Source organism: Elephas maximus, chromosome 9 (genome assembly GCF_024166365.1).
Source record: "Elephas maximus indicus isolate mEleMax1 chromosome 9, mEleMax1 primary haplotype, whole genome shotgun sequence".
NCBI lineage: Eukaryota > Metazoa > Chordata > Mammalia > Proboscidea > Elephantidae > Elephas > Elephas maximus.
This window is the reverse complement of record NC_064827.1, coordinates 110,661,951-110,685,996: the sequence shown is the minus strand read 5'-3', so window position 1 is coordinate 110,685,996 and position 24,046 is coordinate 110,661,951. Positions and strand designations below refer to the sequence as shown.

At 34.7% G+C, this 24,046-nt stretch overlaps 2 protein-coding genes across 4 annotated transcripts in view; one reads left to right on the top strand and one right to left on the bottom strand.

Moving 5' to 3' along the window:
* CENPP (centromere protein P) overlaps window positions 1-24,046 on the bottom strand; it is a 381,210-nt gene that overhangs the window by 245,823 nt on the left and 111,341 nt on the right. The gene's annotated exons all lie outside the window — the stretch shown is intronic.
* Window positions 1,859-23,819, top strand: OGN (osteoglycin). 2 transcript variants are annotated; one of them, XM_049896126.1, is made up of 7 exons: window positions 1,859-2,044; window positions 3,127-3,294; window positions 5,567-5,660; window positions 15,990-16,148; window positions 17,664-17,866; window positions 20,360-20,455; window positions 22,413-23,819. In XM_049896126.1, exons 1-7 carry the CDS (start codon window positions 1,865-1,867, stop codon window positions 22,581-22,583), a joined length of 1,071 nt encoding a protein of 356 aa, XP_049752083.1. In that variant the 5' UTR covers window positions 1,859-1,864; the 3' UTR covers window positions 22,584-23,819. The 2 variants fall into 2 exon arrangements, with proteins under 2 accessions (XP_049752083.1, XP_049752082.1); XM_049896125.1 differs by having other exon boundaries at window positions 1,907-2,044; window positions 3,047-3,294; window positions 22,413-23,804.

Below are 24,046 nucleotides of genomic sequence, written 5' to 3'. Positions count from 1 at the left end.
AGATAAGATCCTGAAGCAAAAAAACAAGCAAAGCCATGACAGGACTACTGACCCACAGAAACTGTGAAATGATAAATGTGTGCTATTTTAAGCTGCTAAATTTGTGGTAATCCCAATTATAATAGACAAGCATTGGTATTCTTCAAAAATGCAACATTAGAAGGATATTTCTAAAATGTAAATTGGATCATGTCACTCACTGGCTTAAAATCTGTCAATGGTCTCAAACTGCCTACAGAATGAAGCCCAGACACCTTAGCAGGGTATAAAAGACTCCTTTTAATCTGACCTCTATTTCCCTGTTTAGTTACATCTGTTAATATATGCTCTATTCCCCTCATCTCTTCTCTCTCACCCTCCAAGCCCCAGCCATGTGTAACTAATTATAAAACTTCTAAACAATCTACCCCCACACATTCTACCTGTCTGCTATTCTCCTTACCTAGAACATCTCACCCTCACTTCTACCCTCTTCTTGTATTTGCTCTACAGTAGTCAGCTTGGGTGCAGCCTCTTTGGTAAAGCCTTCCACGACCTCACCTGATCAAGGTTTATGGCCTTTCCCAGCCCAACACAGAACTCTGTATACATTTCTGTGTAGCAGGCATCACGTTGCATTTTAATCACTTGTGTGTGGCCTCCTGCAGAACTCAGAGACTACAGGTTTCTTAAGAGGAGAAATTGAATTTTATTTGTCTGTGTATCTACACCACAGGACTAGTGTTCAATAAAATTTTATTAAATGAATGAGTGCCAATAAAATTTTATTCCTTGGTCATAACTTTTCCATCAAATACGTTACAATCAACAAAATAATTTTCTGGAGTACAAAATATCAAATTGCAGATACCATTAATAAAACCATGAATCTCTAAATCTAGACATTTTAACATTTCCCCAGCTCGCTTCTCAACATCCTATTAAAAATGTTATACATGCAAAAACAAAACCAATACTTGCTGCTTCATTATTTAAAAGGTTCTAAAGTCAATTTTGGAAACTCTGGTGGAGTCGTGGCTAAGAGCTACATCTGCTAACCAAAAGGTCGGTGGTTCAAGTCCACCAGGTGCTCCTTGGAAACTGTATGGGGCAGTTCTACTCTGTTCTATAGGGTCATCATGAGTTGGAATCGACTTGACAACAATGGGTAAAGTCAATTCTAAATAGATAACAAATTAGTACTTTTTCCATTTTGTAATATAATATTTATCCATATTCTTTTAAATTTTTAGCTTAGAGGAGAAAGAAATGTTAAAAAAAAATAAAAGTAAAACTTTAAAGATACTATAATGTATTTAAAATACCACTAACATTTTAACATAAAATTTTAAAATAATTTTTATACAATTTCCTTCATTTAACAAACAAAAATCTTTTCCTATCTAACCCCAGATTACAAATTTACTTAAAAAAAAAAAAAAAGAAAACTGATTTCCAAGCACTTGGGTTTTTGTTACATGTAACTATAATAAAGGGAAAAAGCTCTAAAATGGTCAAACTATAAATTGATTTGTGTTAAAAGTAATTTTTACATGGGAAAGGTTTTAGATATATACTAAGTGTACTACTAAAACAATATTTTTACTCATAAAATTAAAGACTATAGACTATGTTTTGGTTTGGTGTTCTATTTCTTTCAAACAACAGATGTTTGATATTCTAGGAAAGCATTAAAATGAAAAGCACGATTTTATAACTATGCCCTCGCCATAAACTAATATTCACTAAAACATTAGTGGTTCTCACACAAGGTAAAAATAAAATGAGAGTAGAGTAAATTAGTAGAAGCAAAAAACACAGCAGCTACAAATATTTTCAGCACAGTTCTCTAGTACAACACACTGCATTTTACCCTAGAGAAGGAATGTTGGCAAAGATCTCTACCACATGGAAACTACTTTTAAAGCTGTTGGGCCCTAAAATTTTATTCAGCAGTTTGAAATCAATCCACAGCTTTCCTCATTCACCCTCCCATTTGGGGCTAATGCACAGGCCTGAACATCTATTGAGGAAAACCACAAAAAACTTCAAAACAGCTAAAACGGTAGGCTCTTTATTCACAAATTATTTTAAATATTGTTTGTTACAGTGTGACTCATCTAACATTCTTGATAAATGTAAAGTCCATCTCTTTAATTTTTTTAAGTTTCAGTTACCTTGAACAATCTTTAAAAAATGCTTTTGTATAAAAAGTACTTAAATACTTTTAGATAACTTTAAGATCCACGTAGACAAGAACAGGGTGCTGCAAGCCATAAAACCATTTTATTCTTAATATCCAACCACTGGATTTTTGACACAACTGACATCTAGGATACCCTGTCAGCAATTCAGGGTGATTGTGTTTGAAGTTACTTAAGAAAAAGCTTGAAATGTGCAGCTACCAAACAAAATCCACTGGTAACCCTAAAAGAATTCTTTCTATTACAAAGTTCTATTTCCTGTAGTCTGCAATACAGTTTTTGTATTTTCCACAATTAAAAATTTAAAAAGAAAATATTAACTAGAAATTATATAGTGATATCTATTAAAATTATAAAACTAAAAAAATTAAAGATGGCTTTTACTTTACTCTGTACAACTTAAAAGTAAGTGTAAATGACTACTTTTCATGACGCTAAATTTAAAGTTTTAAAACTTTTCTTGGAACTTGTTTCTGCTTATACCAATGCAAATCAAGAATTCTTATAAAGTAGCAAAGCTGAAATATGATATCTAACTCACATGAGACAGGACCTTGAGTCTTCATTTTAACTATTTATACTACAGGTATTCTAAGAAGATTCCAATTGCAAATAGTATCTCTGTTCACAGCAGCTAATCACGAAGAAACTGAAATTATCAACATTGCTTAAAATATTTGATAAAGAAGAAATATAACTATTTTCTGAAACTATTTTTCATAATATTCACTGATACATAAAAATGTTAGCAACTAATTCACTAAGGGTTAAATACTTGGTCTCTGGCCCCTAATGTTAAAACCCTGCCAAAAAGTCCTCTAAGCTTTAAATATTGTTTCGATGGTCTGCATTTTTATTTCCAGGGAAAAAGAGAATATTGTCCCACTGTCAGCAGGTCACTAATTATTAACTTGGAGTCACCTTGATTTTTGCTAAAATGAAGACTCTGCAGTCTATACTTCTTCTGTTACTGTTTGTGCCTCTGATAAAGCCAGCACCACCAACTCAGCAGGACTTACGCAGTATCTATGATTATGGAACAGATAATTTTGAAGAAACCATATTTAGACAAGATTATGAGGATAAATACCTGGATGGAAAAAATACTAAGGTACTTTATTTCTACTCTAAATTCAACTTCTAAAATAGTAGCCCATTTAAATGCATGTTTTGTTTTTCTTAAAAGTGTGATAAGGTAAGGGGAAAGGATACTACATTAAATGATTCAAAAGTAATTGTCCCTACAATTACATTTTTAGAGTATGCATGCCTCCCAAATTAATAAACAGCATCTATGGTAACCAAACAGTATCTATACTAACAACAACAAAAAATAACACTTTTTTGAAAACTAGACTTTAAAATGATCCTTGACTCATTAAGATCGATATGCTAAGTAATGTTACAAAGTGCCCAATACTTGCATATTATATTGCCTCAAAAGTAAACTAGAAGAAATGTGTATTAAGAGAAATAAAGATGAATTATCAGCTTAAGGCTTATTATTTTAGGAAAAAGGAGTTCAAGGAAATAAATAGGAGAGTACCGATTACTTTGGTATCTATAAGTATTTCATAATAATTCATATATGCTAACAACACACAGTACCAAAAAGTGAAAAACTATTTAATATGGGACTTTCTTTTTTTAATCAGTTTCGACAGTTTAGACCCTTCATCAATCTATACCAAGTAAATGTGGAGTTAATACTCTGCAGGGATGACTTTTATACCACATCAATTACACCATTCCTTTACGGGCTAAGTAATTACTTGCGCTTTTTTTGGCACACAGAAATGAAGGCTGAGTAAGGAAAAAGTTAATACAGTACGTAAGAATCTCTTGCCCACTCTGCCTCACACACACACACACACACAAATACACACACACACAAATACACACATACAGACATAATGGAAAAAGAGAAATGTAGCTAAATACATAACAATGTTGATGCTTCAAAAGTTTTTCACCACTGTAAATAAAATGGTAAAGACTTTAAGATCGACCTGTTATAATTGCTTTTTCCTTTTTTTTTTAAAGTACATGATGAGCACATATTAACACCACAGTTTCTTTAAATGGAGTTAACCTGCTGGTATTATTTTTGCCTATTATTAAGACAAAAAAAAAGATAGGTAAAACTAGTTACAGTTTTATAGAAAGCTACTGTCAACATAATTTGACTCTGACAGACAATTATAAAAACACTTTCTCAATTCCCTGGTCTCTAAAAAGTAGTAAGGTTAGACATGATTTGCTCTCTGCTTCTTCTCTTCACAGGGTATTAGAAGTTTCTCTATTCTAATATAATTGCAGGGACTAAGGTATTTTTAAAGAGGAGTAGAATTCAGTGAGCCTTGATATACAACTGTAGAGGGAGGAAGAAATGTTCAGTTTGAACACATGTGGGGCAATGAAGGCTAAGGGCAGAGTTAAGTGTCAAGACTGAGACTAAAGGTGGAAGAAACGCTTACAAAGGATACAAAGTAGGTGATAGACTTTAATCTAATGGCAGAAAAAGTACTCTCCTAGAGTAGGAAAAAGAGAAAGTAAACGATAAAAGACCCAACTCCCTAGAGTTCACAGCCTAGACTGGTGGTATGACGCAGGATGGGTAGGCTTGGATAAAAGAGCTCCAAGGAAATGGAACAACCAGAACGGAAACACTGGGAATGGTCACCAATTGTAATGAATGTACCCAATTCACGGAACAATTTGCGTAGAAACTATTGAATGAGAATCTAAACTGCTGTGTAAGCCCTCACCAAAAAACAATAAAATATTGTAAACAAACAAGAAGAAAAAGTGCTCCAAGGGTCAGGGCATAATGGAGGCATGTATGTAATTCAAAGGGTCACCACCAGAAGAAAACAAAAGAACTTACTCAGTCCTTTACAACTGTGAAACAACTGGTGTTTTAGTCCTGTTCAAAATTGTAGAAGCTGACATAGAAACTCATTGTCAGACAAGAATCATAAATAATTAAAAGAGCTACTCTACATAAAGATTATTTCAAGATAGTATCTTCATTTCAATTGTTCACCACAGAAAAATTTTCATTCCAATTTAGAGAATTCCCGCCTAGCTCTTGTTTTGAATTTGAGTATGTTAAACATTAACTAAGCACTCAGTTCAGCCATTAGAGATTAAAAAAAAAAAAAGTAAAAGATCTGGTTCTTTTACTCGAGGAGCTCACAGTATGGAGTGAAAGCAAGCTAACCAAAAATTTACATTTTAATTTAAAGACCAATAAAATGAAGTAAGGTACAGAATACTATACGAACATAAAAAAAATGCTACTGAGACTATGAGAAGATAAATGCAATCCCTCAGCTTTATAGTCAAGATTAGGTTTTATCTCACTTTTATTTTTCCAATAGGTAAAAGAATCTATAATAATACCTGATGGAAAAAGTCTTCAATTACAAAAAGATGAGAGCGTAACAGCCTTACCACCCAAGAAAGAAAATGAAGGTAAGTATTAACACTCTACCATCTAAATTTTGTTCCCAAAAGGATCTTTTTAAAAAGAGCTTATAATAAATCTTTATTCCTTATAATAATCAAAGAAGCCCATGGGTGGTGCAAACAGTTAAGCACTAGACTACTAGCTGAAAGGTTGGTGGTTTGAACCCACCCAGAGGTGCCTCAGAAGACAGCCCTGGCTATATGCTTTCGAAAGGTCATAGGCTGAAAACCCTACAGAGCAGTTCTACTCTGCACACGTGGGGTCACCACAAGTCAGAATCAACTCAACAGCAACTAACAACAGCAACAGCAACAGTAATCACAAATTGCCTCAGGATATAGGAAATCCAAACAGTGGGAATTTATCTGCAATGATAAGGTCAAACACATATAGTGGGAGCATATATAATTTGCGATACCATATTATGAATGAGAAATGTGAATTAGGAACATTGAAGAACAACCAAAGCTTAGTCTCCACAAAGAGTGTATGTGCGTGTTTATATAAAATCAGTTGAAGATATACTTATTAAACACCTATTATTTGCTAAATACTACGTAAAGCCTAAGGATTAGGTAAATAAAATACAATTCTTGCCTCTAGGAAACAGAAGCATGGGCTATATACATAAATAATTTTAACGTACATTTAGATTTAAAAAAGAAAAAACAAAACAAATCACATAAAAAAGTAAGACTTTTTTAATAAGTTCTACTTATTAAAATAGTAGGACTTGTTAATAAATAACATCTATTTAGACAAAAATTTTTTCTTTCTTTTTATTTGTTATTTTTGTTCTATCATAGAATATTATTCACATAATAACACACACAAAAAAAACACAGCCTAATTTTCATATTGTGAACCAAAACAGAAAATGTGTGTTAAAACATTTGAAAAGTATAATAGGCTTCATTATTTTATAGAGCTAGAAAAGTAGATTAACTAAAGTTCTGATGGAAAAAAATATGCACACAGAAATTATTACACCTACTCTGCACTTACCAACTACCTCATTATCCAAAATTTCACGTTTGCAGCAATAGCAAAAAATCTACTATCCAGGTATTTTGTGCATTAATGGCATATGTCTGGCAGTAATGAACCCCAAGGTGTGAGAAGAAAGTAATGCTGGCTGTGATGGTTAAGATTATGTATCAATTTGGCCAGGCCGTGATTCTCAGTGGTTTGGCAGTTATGTAATGTAATGATGTAATTCGCTAAGTATGTAATGGTGCAATTTGGCAGTTATGTAATAATGTAATTTGGCAGTTATGTAATGATGTAGTCATCCTCCATATTCTCAGAACACTGATTTTCGCTTAACAACTTAGTCTTTGGAACCTTACCATGTCGATAATTGAGGAGTGGGTATATATGATAAAGGCAGCATCTCAAATCGCTAAAGCAAAAATGGTGTTTTTAAAAAATGGTGCTGGAACAACCAGGTAGACATTTGAAAACAGATGCATTTAGATCCATACCTTACACCATATGGAAAATAAATTCCAAATAGATTGGGTGTATAAGTATAAAAAAAAATGGAACCACTGTTCAAGTACTAGAAGATAACCGGGGTGTAAAGGTGCCCAAGATCCAGACACAAGTTTTGTACCACAAAATAATTTCTTAGCATGGCAAAAAACATCATAAAGGAAGTCAAAGACATCTAAAAACTGGAGAAAATATTTGTAATATTTATCACAGATAAAGAGTTAACATCTCTAATTTATTTATTTTTTTAAACTCTTAAAAACTGAGGAGAAAAAGGACCAAAAATCCATGGAAAAATGGGCAAAAATTGATACTTAAACATAAAAAAAAAAAAATTCAATGGCACACATACCTAGAGAAATGTAAATTAAAATTACATTTGACCTATCCAATCAACAAAAATTAAAAGTATAAAAATATTCTCCATTGGTAAGGCTCTGAGGTAAAAGACACTCTCATACATTGCCGGTGGAAATGCAAATTGCTACAGTACTTTTGGAGACTAATTTGGCAATATCTGACAAAACCAATTATGTTATTTACTTTTTGACCTAGCAATCCCACTTCTAGGAATTTACCCTGAAGACATACTTCCAACAATAAGAAAATACACATGCAAAATTACTGAAGCATTGTTTGCAAATGCAATATATTGGAAACAATCTAAGTGTCCATACATTGAAAAGTGACTGAATAAACCATGGTGTACCCATACAAGGGAGTACTGTCCAGTTGCAAAAATGAATGTGGCAGATATCTATGAACTAATATGGAGTGATTTCCAGAATACAGTATTATGTGAAGAAAGTAAAGTAGAAAGAGTATCTATAGTATGTTATTTTCATATAAGAAAGAAGAAGATAAAAGAAAGTATACAGGTATCCACTCATTTGTGTAAAAAGAAATACAGTAAGGATAATTTTAAAAAACAAAGTCACCTACAAGGTGTAGGTGGGAATAAGGGTGAAAAGGATGGGGATATGGGGATGGGCTGAAAAGGATGGGGGGTAGCATCATTTCTCTGACATTCACTTTTTGTGTAGATTTGATTTTTAGAACAATGTTACACTTCACATAGGCAAACAAATACCTACATAAATAAACTAGCTCAAATTGGAATAGAAATAGAAGAAATAAACTTAATTGTATTTCAAGTAAATAACATAACACACTAAAGGGGGAAAAATCTAATCCAAGTGATCTTTAAACACAGTATTTTGACTATATACTCTTAGGGTAAAGAAAAAAAAAGGATTATAGACAAATACTAAATTACAGTAAGCAGGCTTGTTTTCAACAGTGTTATGGGTTAGCAATTTTGAAACTACTTAACGTGTGTTCTAGGACTGACTAAAGTGAATAATATACTGTGGATAACAAGAACCAGGGCTCTCATTGTCAGAGAAGGATGTTACAAATACTGGAAGGGGGAAAGATAGAATTAACACTGTGAGTTGGACTAGAGTGGAAAGTATCACTATCAACTCATGGTTTATAATATACATAGAGATGCAAGTGTGTACGTATGTCTATATGTGCATATGGTGTGTGTGTGTAGGAGTATATGATGTAAATATGTATGTGTATATTTGTGTATGTATATATATTTCTATACACATATGTCTGTGTGTGTATTACACATGGACAGTGAGACATATACATATATTTCCTAGCTCTCTTTGCTGAAATAGTCTAGAAGCAATAAAGATACAGAAGATCTAAAGGCCACAATCATTAAACTTGACCTCATAGACAAATACAGAGCACTCTACCCAATAGCAACAAAGAATACATTCTTTTCCAATGCATATGTAACATTCTCCAAAATAGAGCACATCTTAGGCCACAAAGCAACCCTCCCTCCACAAAATCCAGAACACTAAGATAATACGAAGCATCTTCTCTGATCGCAGTGCCATAAAACTAGAAATTAATAACAGGAAGCTCAAGGAAAAAAAATCAAAACATGGAAACTGAATAACACCTTTCTTAGAAACTACTGGGTAATAGAAGAAATCAAAGATGGAATAAAAAAATTCCTAGAATCAAACAAGAATGAAAACGCATCATACAAAAACCTTTGGGACACAGAAAAAGCAGTGCTCAGAAGTCAATTTACACAGATAGATGCACACACCAAAAAAGAAGGGACAAGTCAAAACATAAGTTACACAACATGAACAAATAAAGAACAGCAAAAGAAGCCCACAGCAATGAGAAGAAAAGGAAATAATAAAGATCAGAGCAGAAATATAGAATAGAAAAACAATAGAAAGAATCAGCAAAACCAAAAGTTGGTTCTCTGAAAGGATCAACAAAATTGACAAACCATTGGCCAAACTGACAAAAGAAAAACAGGAGAGGAAGCAAATAACCCAAATAAGAAATGAAATGGGGGACATTACAACAAACTAAACTGAAATAAAAAGGAATATAAAACAGTACTATGCAAAACAATACACAAATATGAAAACCTAAAGGAAACGGACAAATTTCTAGAAACACAATAACTACCTAAACTAACACAAAATGAGGTAGAAAATCAAAACAGAACCATAACAAGAGAAGAGATTGAAACAGTTTAAAAAAAAAAACAAAAAACTCCCAACAAAAAAAAAAAACCCTGGCCCAAACGTCTGCACTGGAGAATTCTACCAAACATTCAGAGAAGAGCTTGCACCAGTACCACCCAAACTATTTCAGAACACAGAAAAGGAAGGGATATTTCTGAATTCATTCTATGAAACAGCAGAACCCTGACACCACGAAAAAAGAAAATTATAGACCAATCCTTCTCATGAATGTAGATGGAAAATTCTCAGCAAAATTCTAGCCAATAGAATTCAGCATCATGTCAAGAAAATAATACACTACGACCAAGTGGAATTCATACCAGGTGTGCAAGGATGGTTCAACATTAGAAAATAAATCAACGTAATCCACCACATAAATCAAACAAAAGAATCACATGACTATCTCAATCGAAGCAGAAAAGGCATTCAATAAAACCCAACAATTCCTGATAAAAGCTCTCAGTAAAATAAGTATACAAGAGAAATTTCTGAACATAATAAAGGACATTTATACAAAACCAATGGCCAACATCATTCTTAGCAGAGGGAAGTTGGAAAAATTCCCCTGGAGAACAGGAACAAGACAAGGATGCCCTTTAACACCACTCCTTTTTAACATTGTACTGGAAGTCCTAGCTGGGGCAATAAGGCAAAAAAAAAAGAAAGAAATAAAGAGCATCCAAATCAGTAAGAAAGAAGTAAAACTGTCCCTATTTGTGGATATGATACTATACATACAGAACCCAAAAGACTCCACAAGAAAACTACTGGAACTAATAGAAAGATTCAGCAGAATGGCAGATACAAAATAAACGTACAAAAAAATTCATTAGATTCCTATACACCAATAAAGAGAACTATGAAAAGGAAATCAGGAAAGCAATACCATTTATAACAGCCCCTAAAAAGATAAAATACTTAGGAATAAATCTAACCAGGGACGTAAAAGACCTATACAAAGAAAACTACAGAATACTACTTCAAGAAACCAAAAAAAGACCTACATAAATGGAGGAAAATATCATGCTCTTGGATACGTAGACTCAACATTGTGAAAACGTCAACTCTACCCAAAGCAATCTACAAATACAATCTACAATCCTGATCCAGCTACAAACAGCATTCTTTAACGAGATGGAAAAATTAATCATTAGCTTTATATGGAAAGGGAAGAGGCCCCAGATAAGTAAAGTACCACTGAAGAATAAAGTAAGAGGCCTCATACTACCTGATCTCAGAACCTACTATACAGCTGTGGTAGTCAAAAGAGCCTGGTCCTGATACAATGACAGACACACTGACCAATGGAACAGAATAGAGAACCCAGATGTAAATCCATGTACTGTCACCTGATCTTCGACAAAGGTCCAAAGTCCATTGAATGGGGAATAGACAGTCTTTTAAACAAATGGTGCATAAAAATGAAACCGAAATCATATCTCACACCATACACAAAAACTAACTCAAAAGGGATCAAAGACCTAAATATAAAACCAAAAGCTGTACAGATCACGACAAAAACAAAAGAAACTATAACTAACAATACAGAAACACTAGAAGATAAGCTAGATAACTGGGATTTTCCAAAAATTAAACACTTATGCTCATCAAAAGACTTCACCAAAAGAGTAAAAAGAGAACCTACAGACTGAGAAAAAGCTTTTAGCTATGACATAACCGACAAAGGTCTAATCTCTAAAATCTATAGGAAAATCAAACACCTCTACAACAAAAAGACAAACAATGCAGTTAAAAAATGGGCAAAGGATGTGAACAGACACTTCACCAAAGAAGACGTTCAGGCAGCTAACGGGCACATGAAGAAATGTTTGCGATCACTAGGCATCAGAGAAATGCAAATCAGAACTACAATGAGACACCATCCACCTCGACATTACTGGCAAGAATCAAAAAAACAGAAAATAACAAATGTTGGAGAGGCTGCGGGGAGACTGAAACTATTATGCACTGTTTATGGGAATGCAAAATGGTACAACCATTTTGGAAAATGATATGGCGCATTCTTAAAAAGCTAAAAATAGAAATATCATATGATCCAGCAATCCCACTCCTAGGAATACATCCTAGAGAAAAAAAGAAACATCACGCAAATAGGACATATGCCCACCCATGTTCACTGCAGCATTATTCGCAATAGCAAAAAGATGAAAACAACCTAAGTGCTCAACAGATGAATGGATAAACAAACAATGATACATACACACAATGGAATACTACCCAACTTGAAAGGGCAATGATGAATCTGTGAAACATCTCACAACATGGATGAATCTGGAGGGCTTTAAGCTGAGTTAAATAAGTCAATCACAAAAGGACAAATATTGTATGAGAACGCTATTATAAAAACTTATGAAAAGGTTTACACACAAAAATAAACAATCTTTGATGGTTATGAGGGAGGGGAGGGGTGAGGAAGGAAAAGCACTAAATAGATAAGTGGTAACTCTGGTGAAGGGTAAGACAGTACATAATACTGGGGAAGCCAGCACGAGTTGACCAAGGCAAGGTCACGGAAGCTTCATAAACATATCCAAATTCCCTGAGGGATCAAATCACTGGGCTGAGGGCTGGGGACCATGGTCTCAGAGGACATCTAGCTGAATTGGCATAACATAGTTTATAAAGAAAATATTCTACACCCTGCTTTGGTGAGTAGCGTCTGGGGTCTTAAAAGCTTGTGAGCAGCCATCGAAGATACTCCACTGGTTTCACCCCATCTGGAGCAAGGGAGAATGAAGAAAACCAAAGACAGAAGAAAAAGATTAGTCCAAAGGAGTAATGGACCACAACTACCATAGCCTCCACCAGCACTGACTACTCTGACAGGGATCACAATAGAGGGTCCTGAACAGAGCTGTTGAAAAATGTAGAGCAAAATTCTAACTCATAAAAAAAAAAAAAAAGACCAGACTTACTGGTCTGACAGAGACTGGAGAAACCCAAGAGTATATATAGCCCTTGGACACCCTTTTTAACTCAGTACTGAAGTTACTCGTAAGGTTCACCTTTCAGTGAAAGATTAGACAGACCCATAAAACAAAATGGGCACAACAACCCAGGGGCAAGGATGAGAAAGCAGGAGGGAACAGGAAAGTTGGTAACAGGAAACCCAAGGTCAAGAAGGGGAGAGTATTGATACGTTGTAGGGTTGGCAACCAATGTCACAAAACAGTAAATGTATGAATTTTTTAATGAGAAACTAATTTGCTCTGTAAACCTTCATCTAAAGCACAATAAAAAAAATAAAACATAGAGACACAAATTTTGAAAGTAAAAGGATGGTGAACGATATAAAAGGCAGACATCTGGTGTGGCTACATTAACCGCAGATAAATAGGATTTAATTCATAATGATACTCTATAGCCATATGGGACCATTATATTACTAATCTCAAATTCTAAAGGTATCATTGCATTTTTACAATTATCGAAATAATTACAAGCCAGAACACTCAAACTACAATGCCTCAAATGTGCCTATAAAACAATAATCTTCTACTTACTATGAGTACACAGCATTTAAAAAAGAGTTGAAATCATACGGTAAAATGTAGTATTCTAAAAAAATGAAATGCTCTACATTGATAGACTTCTGGAGAGAAAGGAGTTAAGGTGACTTAGCTGTGATCCATTCCTTTGCTTTACAGGCAGGTGACCTGGACTAGTCTCATAATAATTATGTTGATAACTGGAACTCCTGGTAAATAGGCTAATGATATTTTCTTCTCTATGGCATGTTGTTAGCCAGATGTCCCTGGTTAAGATTGCTTATAGTACAGAAATTCAGGCTCTACAGATTTATGAGGCATGACTTTCTGGAAAATGTCATGTAGCTGGGCTATAAACTGGAGATGTTTCATAAGCCATACATTCCTCTGCTCTGTGAAATTTTATCTACTATTCTCGACCCGAGTGGGCATGTTCAATGAGAGAAGGCTCCTGAGGGTTCACACAGAATGCCTCCGACTTTTCTGCCTCACTCATGCCTCTTGATTGATTGTATCCTTGAAATTGTTAATAAAGGTTGATACTGAAATTAACTTCTAGTGCATTGCAAGCAGCCATCCAGGGCACAACAATTGGTCTCTGTTCGCCTGGACAAACAGACGAAGAAGGAGAGTCAGGAATAGGAGGAGAAAACAGAATGTGTGGCTAACTGCCTCCTTTGCTATGAAACCAGAAGAACTGATGGTCCCCAGCTACCATTACTAAACATTTTGATCAAAGATTTGGTAGAAGAATCCTGATCAAAAGGAGGAAAATGCAGAACAGAATCTCAAATTCTCATGGACATCCAGCTGGATAATTTCCTGAAACTACTGCCCTGAGACACTCTTTAAGTCTTAAACCAAAAATATTCCCTGAAGTCTTCTTGAAACCAAATAATAAATTAGCTTAACTAGAAAAGAACATCTGCCTTGAGCATTATGCTCTTTTAAGATCTATCTACATGATACCGAATTGACAAGAGCAACTTGAAAGACTAAAGAGGAACCTTAGGGGGCAGTGAGTATATGTTAATGGGAGGAATCACTCAGAGAAAGAGGGTGAGAATGGTTGTGCAACTGGAAGAATGTAATCGATGTTACTGAAATGTACATGTAGAAATTTAAATTGATATATGTTTTTGCTGTGTAAATTCTCAACAGCAATATAAAATAAATTATTTAAAAAACATATGCATATCCTCACCTTCTTCTCAAAACCATTGAATTCTTAAGTAACTAACAAAACAGAAAACAAAATCAAAAAAATCAACTACTGATCCACACAATAATGGATGAATCTGAAACTAATTATGCTAAACAGTTTAAGTAATAGTTAAAGAAGCCAGACAAAAGAGTCCATACTGCAGGGTTTATTGACATAAAATTCTCAAAAATGCAAACTAATGTATGACAGAAGGCAGATTAGTGATTGCTGGGGGATAAAAGTGGGAGAGGGATTTTTTGAGTGATGAATACGTTAATAATCTTAATTATGATGATTATTTCATGGGTGTACCCACGTTTTCAAAACAAAAATTATTTTATTTACATATGTACAATTTATTGTATGTCATTTAACCACAATAAAGCTATGGCAAGGAAAAAAGGAATCCGCTTAAAGGGGCCATTCGGAGACTTTGATTACCAAAACAAATACGATGGTAACGGATTGTAACTCATGGGATAAAGTACAAATCCTTAAGTTCATCCTGATATAAATAAATAAAGAAGGGAATATGCCACTTTATAATAGAATGACAACGAATAAATGAAGAAGGAAAGATGGAATTAGAAAATCACTATTTGGCAACAATCCTAGTGATAACTGATTCAGGAACTGCACAATCATCAATGGCTGCTAAAACTAATGGTGAAAGTTTGAAGACAAACTGGATATTTACACTCTCAAGATAATTATTAATTACAAAGTAAAAAAAAAAAATAGTAACTTTAAGAAGTGAGAAACACGGCAGACACTATTTTAACTAAGTAACCAAAGATAACATCATCAGGAACAGGACAAACAGATATCCTGTGCCTACTGATACACAGCACTGAGGACACATCATTTCCATAATACTCACATAAAAAACGAAGAGCCTTCAGACAAATCCTAATTGAAAGACATTCTGTAAAATAAATGCCCTTTATTTTTCAAAAAAGTAATGGCTATAAAAACAAAGACTAAGGAACAGCTCCAGGTTAAAACCCAAAACCCAATGCCGTCGAGTCAATTCCGACTCATAGCGACCCTAGAGGACAGAGTAGAACTGCAGGAGACAAAAGAGGCAGGCCCACTAAATGCAATGGATAACTTGAGGTGTGATAGGATCAGAAACGTGCCTGTGATGACTCCAGTTTTCATGTTAGTGGTTTGCTTATTTAACTAGTGGTTTCTAAACTCAGTAGCTACTGTCATAATCTGAAATGTGTTTCAGATATACCAAACTAGATAAATCAAGCTAGTTACAACCTTATTTTCTGTTTTATGAAGTCATCTTTTGGTATTCAAATGAGAAAATGTAAATATTAATCAATTAAGGGATCAATGCTAAAACAGAATAAAGAAAGATCGTAGGTTTCAGAATCTAAAATAACATTCTGGTGAATTATCAGGTAGAACATAGGTCATTAACTACCATGGTTCTATAAAATATCTTTTCAAATTAGTACTAGCATTCATGATAACAATAACTTTACCACAAGGGACAGAATATTTGTAAACTTTTTTTACTTTTTTGATTGTTTCCCAATTTAGAAATGCCCACGTGCCTGTTGTGTGTTTGTTTACTCGGCTCTGTATACTGTGAAGAAGTTGACATTGATGCTGTACCACCCTTGCCAAAGGAATCAGCCTACCTTTATGCACGATTCAACAAAATTAAAAAGTTGACTGCCAAAGATTTTGCAGACATACGTAAGTTAATTTTAAAGTATTACTATTTAACTAATTTTGGTAAAAACTGTGAGTTTCTAGGTATTTGTGGCCTATCACATCCAAGGTTCTCACTGTTGGAATATGTAAGTATCTACTGCACTTCACAAAAGTATGTTGGTTTCTTGGTGAATTTCCTTTTCATTCATGTGTCCCCTGTGATCTTTCTTAACTGGTGACTTCAGTGTCTAGGTTGATAGCCCATCTATCACTATGGGCAAGTAGGTGACCTCAACCCTAATCCTTCCAGACCCACTGGCCTCACCCTGTCAGCAGCACTGATATAATCATGCTTCTTCAATCACAATTTTCTATTTTCACCATAAAATCACAGACATTGCTTTTCCTTACTTTAACACATGGTTCTTAACCCTGGCTGCATATTAAAAATATCTGGGGAAGCACATTTAAAATACTGAGACCAGGCCCTATTCCCCAGATAGTCTAGTCCAGGTCTGGGGTGAGGCTTAAGTATTAGCATTAAAAGCAACCAACACAAACTCCTCAGACTATAATGTGGAACTAGTGTTGAGAACAGCAGTTATTTAACTCCTTCCAATTCTCCCAGCTCATTAACCATCTTTGACTTCTGGCTTCCTATCAAATCTTAACAGTTTCCCACTAGTGTATTGCCATGACTGCCCTAGAACACCCATTTCAGCATTACCGATTTCTTCTCAGTTTTCTGGACTCCTGTGTTGCCAAGTTAGAGCTCTAGTGGCTAAGTGGTTAAGACCTTGGCTGCAAACCAAAAGTTCAGCAGTTTGAATTCACCAGCCGCTCTTTAGAAATCCTGTGGGGCAGTTCTACTCTGTCCTACAGGGTTGATCTGAGTCGTAAGTGACTTGATGGCAACATTTTATGTTGCCAAGTATTTCTAAAGAAAATCACACCAAAAAAAAAAAAAAAGTGCCAGGCACACTACACATCTATGAGATAAACCGTAACTGGACCCATCTGCTATTGGTAGTTCCAAATTTTCGTCTAAAATATTTACTAATCATCTCAGACACAAGTGATACACACACACATACTGAATTTCTCTCTCACTCTGTATCATTTTAACAAATCAGGGAACGTTTTTGTCTTTCTTGCTGTTAATCAAAAGGCAGAGCAAGATTAAAATACCCACAATCACAGTGCAACATGCTGGTGAAAAATCCAAAAATATTTACATGATTCTATTCAATCAAAAATAATGATTTCTTTGCATGATTTGCAGCAAGAGTTTTCTTCAGGCTACCTGAGCATCCTGAGGAATTCACACATAAAAGGCCGGCAGGACTTGTTAACTTTAAGATTCCTTCCAAACCTGAAGGGAGATGCTCAGAATTCATTAACCAAAAATTACCTTGCTACTAATTGCAGATGCTCTATTAGGCACTAAAAATAAAAGACGTTTGAGTGATCTGTTAAATAAATGTTTTTCTTCATTCCACATGAACGAGAATTTAACTTTGTATTTTTTGCATATTTTCTGTATATTTTCCCCTCAAGCTAACTTAAGAAGACTTGATTTTACGGGAAATTTGATCCAAGAGATAGAAGACGGTACTTTTTCAAAACTTTCTCTATTAGAAGAACTTTCACTTGCTGAAAATCAACTAGTGAAACTTCCCGTTCTTCCTCCCAAGCTTACTTTATTTAATGCAAAATACAACAAAATCAAGAGTAGAGGAATCAAAGCAAACACATTCAAAGTAAGTATTTTAGAATATGACTGAATGCAAAATCAATTTTCTACAGCTAATGATAATAGGATAGAACAAAGAAAAACTTTGGTCCAGAATTCTGTTTTGATTATATTTTTAAATAATTAGGACATTTAAAAATATTTTTAAAACAAAACTATTTTAATAATAAAGCAATTGTTCATATAATAAATAACCAAGCTATTAGGCTAGCTCAACCTAACTTATGCCTGTACTTCAAATGAATAGTCTTTATCTTATTTCACAGGAGTAGTAAAAACAAAAATCGCATCCCATTTTTTCACTTGCTCACATAGAAAATGTTTGTTTCCACAAACGTGGTTAGCACCCTCATGGCACTTACAGTTTAGCAAAAACCCCAAATGGGAATTTTTCTGTTTCTTTTTTCTTATGAAATTAACAAATTACAAAATAAATATGACTTTTAATATTTCAATATATTAGACTGTAAGATTCTGTAGGCAGATTTTTCTTTTGAATTCCATGATGGCATCTAACACAAAATTCCAAATATAGTAAGAATTAAATACATTCTTAATTTCATAATTCAAGACAATATTATATACAGGAAAAAGGGAAGTCAGCCAGTTATCTCAAAATGCATGGCCTCAAGGAAGTGATCATCTCAGTCCAGGACATCTATAGCTCTAATTATTCCCAGTCCCAAAAGGTAACCCAAAATAGATTAGAAGATCATTGTTGGGGAAAGAAGTAACCTCATTCAAAAAACAGAGCTTGAAGCTTCTAATGATAACGTCTTACAGGAGCATCTAAAACTATCAAATGAAGAGTCATATTATCATAAAGTCTGTTGTTAGTAGTTGCTGCCCGACTCACGGCAACCTTACGTGTAAGAGAAGGAAACGCTGCCGTCTTCTTGATGTATGTTTGAGTCCACTGTTTGTGGCTGCTGCATCAGGCTATCTCATTAAAGGTTTCTGTCATTTTCACTGACCCCCCCATTTTACCAACCGTGACATCCTTTTTCTAGAGAATGGTCTTCCCTAAAGACTTGTCCAGAGTAGGCTCCTCCACAAATGTACACTCTATCAGAAAATGTAAAAGTATTCTTTTCTTGTTTTTAAAAAACCTTTAAGGTATTTCTTTTCAACTTTGACGAACATTCTAATGGAAAATCAGATTCCTCTGATGTTTAGGGATTAAGGGACTCGAGTTAAGGGGACTTTTTTCAAAGACAACTCTCTTTAAAAAAAAAAAAAACTTAATATGAAGATACATAATTGGAGTCAGCAAATCTTTGAAAACTGACATGTTAAGGATCTATAAGGGCTGATCAATATTTCACAAAAAGAAATATTTCAATATTTTGGATTTCAGACGTGCCTCACAAGTAAGTATTACATGACAAGCTAGCTTGGAAATTATAAACTTAGCTACCTTGTAGTTTTGCCTAATGCCCTTGGCTACAACAGCAACTGGTACAATGGGATTGCTCTAACCTATGTTAAATGAGGTCCAACTAGGAAAGACTGGAGGTGTGGTACCCTTATGGTGGAAAGGTATGATGCTTAAGAAAAGATTAAAAAGAATCCTGCCTTAAGCAGAAAAGAGTCAGGAAATCTAACATAGGGTGCATATCAAAGGTAAGGTAAAAGGTTAATGTCAGGGGAAACGACATCTTGAAACCACATTATAAAATTACACATAGTAACAGGTTACTGATCATGAAGAATAATCCAATACACTGCCCCAAAAGAAAAAACCATACCCAGTTAGGTGTTTAATAATTTTCTTGGGTGAGTATCTCAATAAGCACATGCATCCTTTAGAAGTATACATTTTCTTAGAAATTTGTGGAGCTGAGTGAAAGGGGAATCTTTGGAGGTTCAGGAAGAGGTTATGGCAGCACCAGGTTCCAAACTCAATCCTGTGTAGAAACTAACCTCATTAACTGCCCCACAACACAATGCCCAAGTACATCAGGGTTGAAGGCCTGGCATAAAGTAGGTCTCTAGAGATCAGAAGAATGGATAGAAATGTGAGGTGTGCAGCAGCACTCTATGGGCCTTCATAAAGACCCAAAATATAAAAAAAATATACTACATGTAAAACCACAAAAACAACACTACCATGTCAGCGATTAGTGCTATTGATACATATATATATCAACATCTATATTTTTATATACATATATAGGAGCCATGGTGCCCCAATGGTTAAGTGCTCAGCTACAAACCAAAAGGTCAGCAGTTCGAACCCACCAGCCACTCCATGGGAGAAAAGACCCAGCAATCTGCTCCCATAAAGACTACTGCCTATGAAACCCTATGGGGCAGTTCTATTCTGTCACATGGGGTCACTATGAATCAGAATCACCCCAACGGCACCCAACAACAACATGTATGTACATATACACTTATGTACCTATGTATCAACGTATATATGTGTATATAGCTTGAATCCTGTGAAGAAGTGCAGTGACCCCAGTAACAATAAAGCACAAGTACCTTTTCCTTGCAGAAACTGAATAACCTCACTTTCCTCTACTTGGACCACAATGCCCTGGATTCTGTGCCTCCTAATTTACCAGAAAGTCTACGTGTAATTCATCTTCAGGTATGATTGTTCCTTTTACTATTGGAGTCAATTAGCAAAACAGCTCATTCATATGTAAATTTTGGTTAGATTGCTGTGGCACTGTGATTGTTGTTAGCTGCCTGGACTCATGGCAACCCAACAGAGTTGGACCACTGGGATCCACTGGCTGACTTTGGAAGTAGATTACCAGGCCTCTCTTCCTAGTTTTAGTCTGGAAGCTCTGCTGAGACACACAACGCGCAAGCCTCCACTGACAGACGGGTGGTGGCTGAGCACGAGATACATTGTCCAGGAATCAAACCTGGGTTCTCCTGCATGGAAGGTGAGAATTCTACTCTGAAGCACCACTGCCCTTGGTGGTAGTACAATAGCCAAATAAATATCAAAAGTTCTAATATTTGATTGTTGTTGTTGTTGCTAGGTGCCGTCGAGTCGGTTCCGACTCACAGCGACCCTATGTACAACAAAACATTGCCTAGTCCTATGCCATCCTTACAATCGTTGCTATGTTTGAGCCCAGTGTTGCAGCCACTGTGTCAATCCATCTCGTTGAGGGTATTCCTCTTTTTCACTGACCCTCTACTTTATCAAGCATGATGTCCTTCTCCAGGGACTGGTCCCTCCTGATAACATGTCCAAAGTACATGAGACGAAGTCTAACCATTCTTGCTTCTAAGGAGCATTCTGGCAGTATTTCTTCCAAGACAGATTTGTTCATTCTTCTGGCAGTCCATGGAATCTTTAATATTCTTTGCAAACACCATAATTCAAAGGCTTCAATTCTTCTTTATTCATTGTCCAACTTTCCAATACATATGAGGTGATTGAAAATACCATGGCTTAGGTCAGGAGCACCTTAGTCTTCAAGGTGACATCTTCACTTTTACACACTTTAAAGAGGTCTTTTGCAGATTTGCCCAATGCAATGTGTGTTTTGATTTCTTGACAAGTAAAATGAAATTCCTGACAACTTCAACATTTTCTCCATTTATCATGTTACTTAGTGGTTCAGTTGTGAGGATTTTTGTTTTCTTTCTTTTTTTTTTTTTATGTTGAGGTGTAATCCATACTGAAGGCTGTAGTCTTTGATTTTCATCAATAAGTGCTTCAAGTCCTCTTCACTTTCAGCAAGCAAGGGTGTGTCATTTGCATATCACAGGTTGTTAATGAATTTTCCTCCAATCCATAATTCAAAGGCATCAATTCTTCTTTGGTCTTCCTTATTCATTGTCCAACATTTGTATGCATGCGAGGTGCTTGAAAATAACCACAGGTCAGGCACACCTTAGTCTTCAAAGTGATATCGTTGCTTTTTAACACTTTAAAGAGGTCTTTCGCAGATTTACCCAATGTGATGCATCATTTGATTAGTTATTAAATATTAATGTAATCTGTCCAAAAGGCTAGTTCTTTCCAGAAAGTCACCAATGACCAGCAAGAGTCTGGTGGGAGGTCTATGCTCCTCAGAGTGGGTTCCTGTCTAGGTATGCACTTAGCATTTCCTACTTAGTCTGACACATGAGTTTGAAGTCAGGGGCGCTAAGTCCTCTGATTTATGTTTCTTTCTCCAAATGTCAGTAAACATTTGCTTTGTGAAACTTTTCACTGACTTTTAAACACCTACTTGAAGTAATACAAAAGTGAAGAGGTAATGCAAATAAACTAAAATGGCTGTCTTAGCATCGCAAGCATATGTATTTCTTCTTCTTGCTTTTTTAAAGTGCATGTAAGGACACGGTACCCATTTTGAGTTGACACTCTAGAATAGCATACTTTCTCGAACTAGTGTATTATTTATACTTACACTTAAAAAAAGGGAAGCACAGATTGCACAGTTTTATTGCCATGAGAAGGCACAGTATGTACAAAATTTAAAAATCACTTTTTAGATAAAATACTACGTAAGATTCCATTACGTAGCTTAAAAGAGGTTAAATTCAGATTTCTAAACTTTTTTTTTCCTTTTATTTTCCAGTTTAACAACATAACATCAATTACAGATGATACCTTCTGTAAGGCAAATGACGCACGTTATATTCGCGACCGTGTAGAGGAGATACGTCTGGAGGGCAATCCCATCATCTTGGGAAAGTACCCAAACAGTTTTACCTGTTTAAAGAAATTGCCTATAGGATCATACTTTTAACCATTATTAATGCAGTATATAAGCTAAAGTACACATATTTTTATAATGTCTCAACAATGTTTAAATGAGCATATTCTTTTAATATTAACTTATAACCCACTATGAAGCAATTTTATGTTTTAAGCAAGGATGTTCAAAAATCTTACAGATAACAAGTAAAAAGTAAGATTGAAACAATAAGTTCAAAACAAAATAATGTGAAAATATTTAATCAGCATTACAAAATCCTTGCAGTTTATAATACTGGTTGCCATTCAAAAGGTATGTTCTTATGTTAATACCCAAATTTGAGAGGAATTATTTTCATTATTAATGAAATGAGAGGATGAGTCTAAGAAACTTTCAATTGTCTTTCATTCTTGGCCTTTATTGTATCCCTAAAGCACTTAAGGCAAGCATTTCAAAAACTTTGAGAATGACCTCACACTTTTCTTTTATGATACATGTATTATTATTAAGTAGAAACTTTGCTTTCTCCCTATCAAGGCAGTTATATTATCATATTTTTACTTAGCTTGATAAATAGCATATAATCTCATACCTAAGCAAAATTTTCCAAATAAAGCATTATATTATTCTCTTATAAAGGGCTCATACAGTGATTCCATATAGTTATTCTACTTGTGGTCCTATAGTGAAAGTTTTTGTAAAATAGTACAGAATTTTCTTTTATCTAAATATGAACAGTCTAAGTTGGCCATAAAACATCTTAAGAAGACAATCAAGCTAAAACCAGTATAATCCCATTCCTCAGAGAATAGCCACAAAGCTCTCCATTGTAACAGATACTTTCAAATACTACATATAGTGCAAAATATTTTGTACACTATAAAAACTAGAAAGTCATCAATAAATTATTCAAACTTAAGAAATGAAAACAAAATGTATTCTGTGGTGTTACTGTACACTGCCCTCCCACCCCACATACACATCTGTATTCACCCAAAGTATATATTCACAATAAAGCTTCTGACCAGCATTTTCATCTTTAATAATGGTGATTAATGATAACACAATGCTGCACAATTAAAGTTCCTAAAATATCATTCCTGTTGCCCCTTATCCACTCAAAAGTCTTAGATTTCACACTGCTTCAATGTTAAATACAAAATTCTTAGTGCTTTAGAAACATGAATCTGAACTCTGTGTATATAAAATTATCTGCACTTGGTCTTTGTATACTGTGCCAAGAACACATACTTATTCCTATTGTTAAGAATTTGCTTCAGGTTTTTCCACACCTAAAATGACCTCCTATTTGTTTTTCAGTTTCAAGGTCAATGCTAAGATGAATTATTTTCATTAAACCATCTGTAATCTCTTAAGGTCAGTAACACTAACTCATTCACTTATTTTATTTTGGCAACTGATAGTCCTGTTCTACTCTTTTCTCATTATTTTGTGTGCACGCCTTATTTCTCTGACTGAACGCTCATTGAGAGAACGGAACGTGTCTAATATTC

Excerpts from the sequence above, each read along its gene's own strand:
- OGN (XM_049896126.1), top strand. The coding sequence starts at position 1,865 with ATGTTGGCAAAGATCTCTACCACATGGAAACTACTTTTAAAGCTGTTG. Across the intron at positions 16,149-17,663 it reads CAAAGATTTTGCAGACATAC|CTAACTTAAGAAGACTTGAT; the intron begins GTAAGTTAATTT and ends TTTCCCCTCAAG. Across the intron at positions 17,867-20,359 it reads TCAAAGCAAACACATTCAAA|AAACTGAATAACCTCACTTT; the intron begins GTAAGTATTTTA and ends TTTTCCTTGCAG.